Source organism: Arachis stenosperma, chromosome 3 (genome assembly GCF_014773155.1).
Source record: "Arachis stenosperma cultivar V10309 chromosome 3, arast.V10309.gnm1.PFL2, whole genome shotgun sequence".
In the NCBI taxonomy this organism is placed as follows: Eukaryota; Viridiplantae; Streptophyta; class Magnoliopsida; order Fabales; family Fabaceae; genus Arachis; species Arachis stenosperma.
This window is the reverse complement of record NC_080379.1, coordinates 67,444,973-67,447,718: the sequence shown is the minus strand read 5'-3', so window position 1 is coordinate 67,447,718 and position 2,746 is coordinate 67,444,973. Positions and strand designations below refer to the sequence as shown.

The window sequence follows — 2,746 nt, the reverse complement described above, 5'->3', positions numbered from 1 at the left end:
GTTGTATGTATATATATGTATATAGTTATTATCTAGCTATATTTAGGGGTGTTTTAACTAACAGTCTATGTTCTAATAAAGCTGGATCACGGAATGTTATCAACTGCTTGAGATGTATTTATGTGTGGTTGTCTATAACTGTTTTATCTATTATTATTTGTGAATTGCTTATGAATGATTCTGTTTATTAATCCAAATGTTTTTCAAAAAAAAAAGTACCTCGTAAAATAACTACGCTTTTAAAAACGAATCAGGCTCATATAATAAATAATAGATAATAATTAGGTAGACAAGTTGGTAGCGCTCAGTTTCTAGTATGATCATGACGTACCAGAAATTGGGTCGTTACAATTTGGTATCAGAGCAGTTCGTTCTCAGTAGAGCCTGGGGAGTGGACTGACTATGCTTCATTGCAGACTCTGTTGTGTGTCTCATGCTTATAGGATATCTCAATGATATGTGTTGCATGATCGTTTCTATGTTTTTATTTTGGGAATGTTCACACTTAACTTGAGGTATTGAGACTGATCACCTTAATAACGATTGTTTGGTGTGAACAGGACTACAATGAGACCACAGAGACGGAGTGCGCGAGAAGGAACCCCTAGTGATAACCGAGAGAGAGAATAGGAAACGTTTATGACTACTATGAACGCTGTAGCTGAGGCAGTGCGTGAGGCTGCAGTTACAGCGGCTAGGGCTGTTGACCGTCTTGGAGTGAGAAACAGGAATGAGAATGAGCATGGGGAAGATAGTAGGAATGATGAGAACAACTTAGGGCATCCTGAAAGACCTATGACCCTTGCGACCTTTTTGAAGGTTAATCCGCCTAAGTTCAAGGGTACACTCGTTGCGACTGACGCTGATAACTGGTTTCGAGGTATTGAACGATCACTGAGGGCGCAGCATGTTCCGGAAGGCCAACACGTGGAGTTCGCTACTTATATGCTGGAAGGAGAAGCGGAGCATTGGTGGCAGGGGATACAGCGACTACTGCAACAGAATGAAAATGACATTCCTTGGGATACCTTTAGGGATGAATTTTATAAGAAGTATTTCCCGAGAGCAGCACGTGATGCCAAGGAGATGGAGCTTATGCAGCTGAAACGAGGAGATATGACTATTGCTGAGTATGCCCGTAAATTCGATGACTTGTGTCGTTTCTCCAAGATTTGTCAAGGGAACCCAGCAGACTTTGAGGAATGGAAGTGTTTAAAGTTTGAAGGAGGACTCCGAGAAGAACTGATGAATTCTGTTGTTCCGCTAGAGATACGAAATTTTGCTGAACTAGTGAATAAAAGTAAACTAGTGGAAGAATGTTCAAAGAAGTTGGCAATAGCTCGAGCAAGTCGTAGGGAGGATTTACAAAGAGACTTTGTTCAGAATTTAGCCCCTCAAGGTCACAACTTTAAAGCCATTGGTCTATTCCAGCATTGGAATGGAAACCACCGAGCTGTCAGCCTTCTAACTCGCAATAATGGTAGTGACAATAACCGTGACATTCGACAAGGACATGAGAGTCAACCTCACCAAGCTCAGAATGGTGTAATATGCCCAACTTGTGGAAAGAACCATGGTAGTAGGCTTTGCCGGGTTAGAACAGGTTTATGTTACTATTGTAATAAGGAAGGACATCGGGCAAGAGACTGTCGGAAAAGAATGGTAGATGAGTCTGCTGGCAACACTATAAAGTTTGGATCTATCGCTCGAGGTAAGTTCTATGCTAAGAATTTGCTTAAGTCAGATATCATTGCAACTTTTTACCTACGCCTCAAATTTTGAGGGCAAAATTTTCTTTTAGGAAGGTAGAATGTAACAACCCCAATTTTCGAGTACGCTAGATCTTTTCTGAAGACACGGATTTCTCCGGAAGATCAGTAAAGGGAAGACCTATTATATATCATCAAGCATCTCAATCCTCATTGTCATTATGACATCTTTAAGCCAAAACCTCTTTTGAGGCAAGCTCGACAACGCGGCCACGGAGAACCTAGTTTTTGAACCGTATCGGTTAGGAGTTTTGATTCTAGTTTTCGTAAATAGGCTCAGTTTGATGAACCGGACTCGATTCATGAGAGAAGAAAGATAATAGTATAATATTATCATTATATTAGTATTAGAAGTTGCTTGAAATATATTATAAGGTTACCTGGTCTGTTTTAGTTAAAAACAGAAAATCGGTTTAACCGGGTTTACGGTTTACTGGTGCAGCTTAGCACCAGCACTCTCTGATGACTTTAGCAATGCTAAGGCCTCATCATACATGTTTTATTCTCATAATAAATATGTTACTAGTATCATTTATGCTAGTAGCTCATAAAATAATTTTTAGAGATGTTTTTACAAGTGTTCCGATACACCTAGTTTTAGTAGTTATACACCAGAGATATTTTAATATTATTTTAATCCACCTCCAATTCAACCAATCACAACTCACCTTACACCCCCAAAACCCCCAAGGCTGCCTCATTTGCTCATTGTGGCCGAAAATCACCAAGAGAAAAAGGAGAGAAAGTTCTTGGTTCATAAATCTTCAAAGCTTGATTTCTTCTGAACTAAAACTCAAATCAAAACTCCGATTTCACCAAAATGATCCTCTCTTATTCCTCTACATAACCATATAACATATCAAGGCTGGAAATAAGGTGAGATGGCTGTCTCCCTCCCTCTTCAATTTGGTTTTCAAGGAAAAGCATGTAAACATGTGTTTTCTTGATGTTTTTCCTTAGGAATCATGCTTAACTTG

The 2,746-nt window shown here is 39.4% G+C and overlaps 1 protein-coding gene across 1 annotated transcript; it reads left to right on the top strand.

Annotated features, from left to right (window-relative positions):
* Nucleotides 1-639: 639 nt before the first annotated feature.
* Nucleotides 640-1,782, top strand: LOC130966222 (uncharacterized). Its single transcript, XM_057891006.1, has one exon. It carries the CDS (start codon nucleotides 640-642, stop codon nucleotides 1,780-1,782), a length of 1,143 nt encoding a protein of 380 aa, XP_057746989.1.
* The last annotated feature ends 964 nt before the right edge of the window (nucleotides 1,783-2,746 follow it).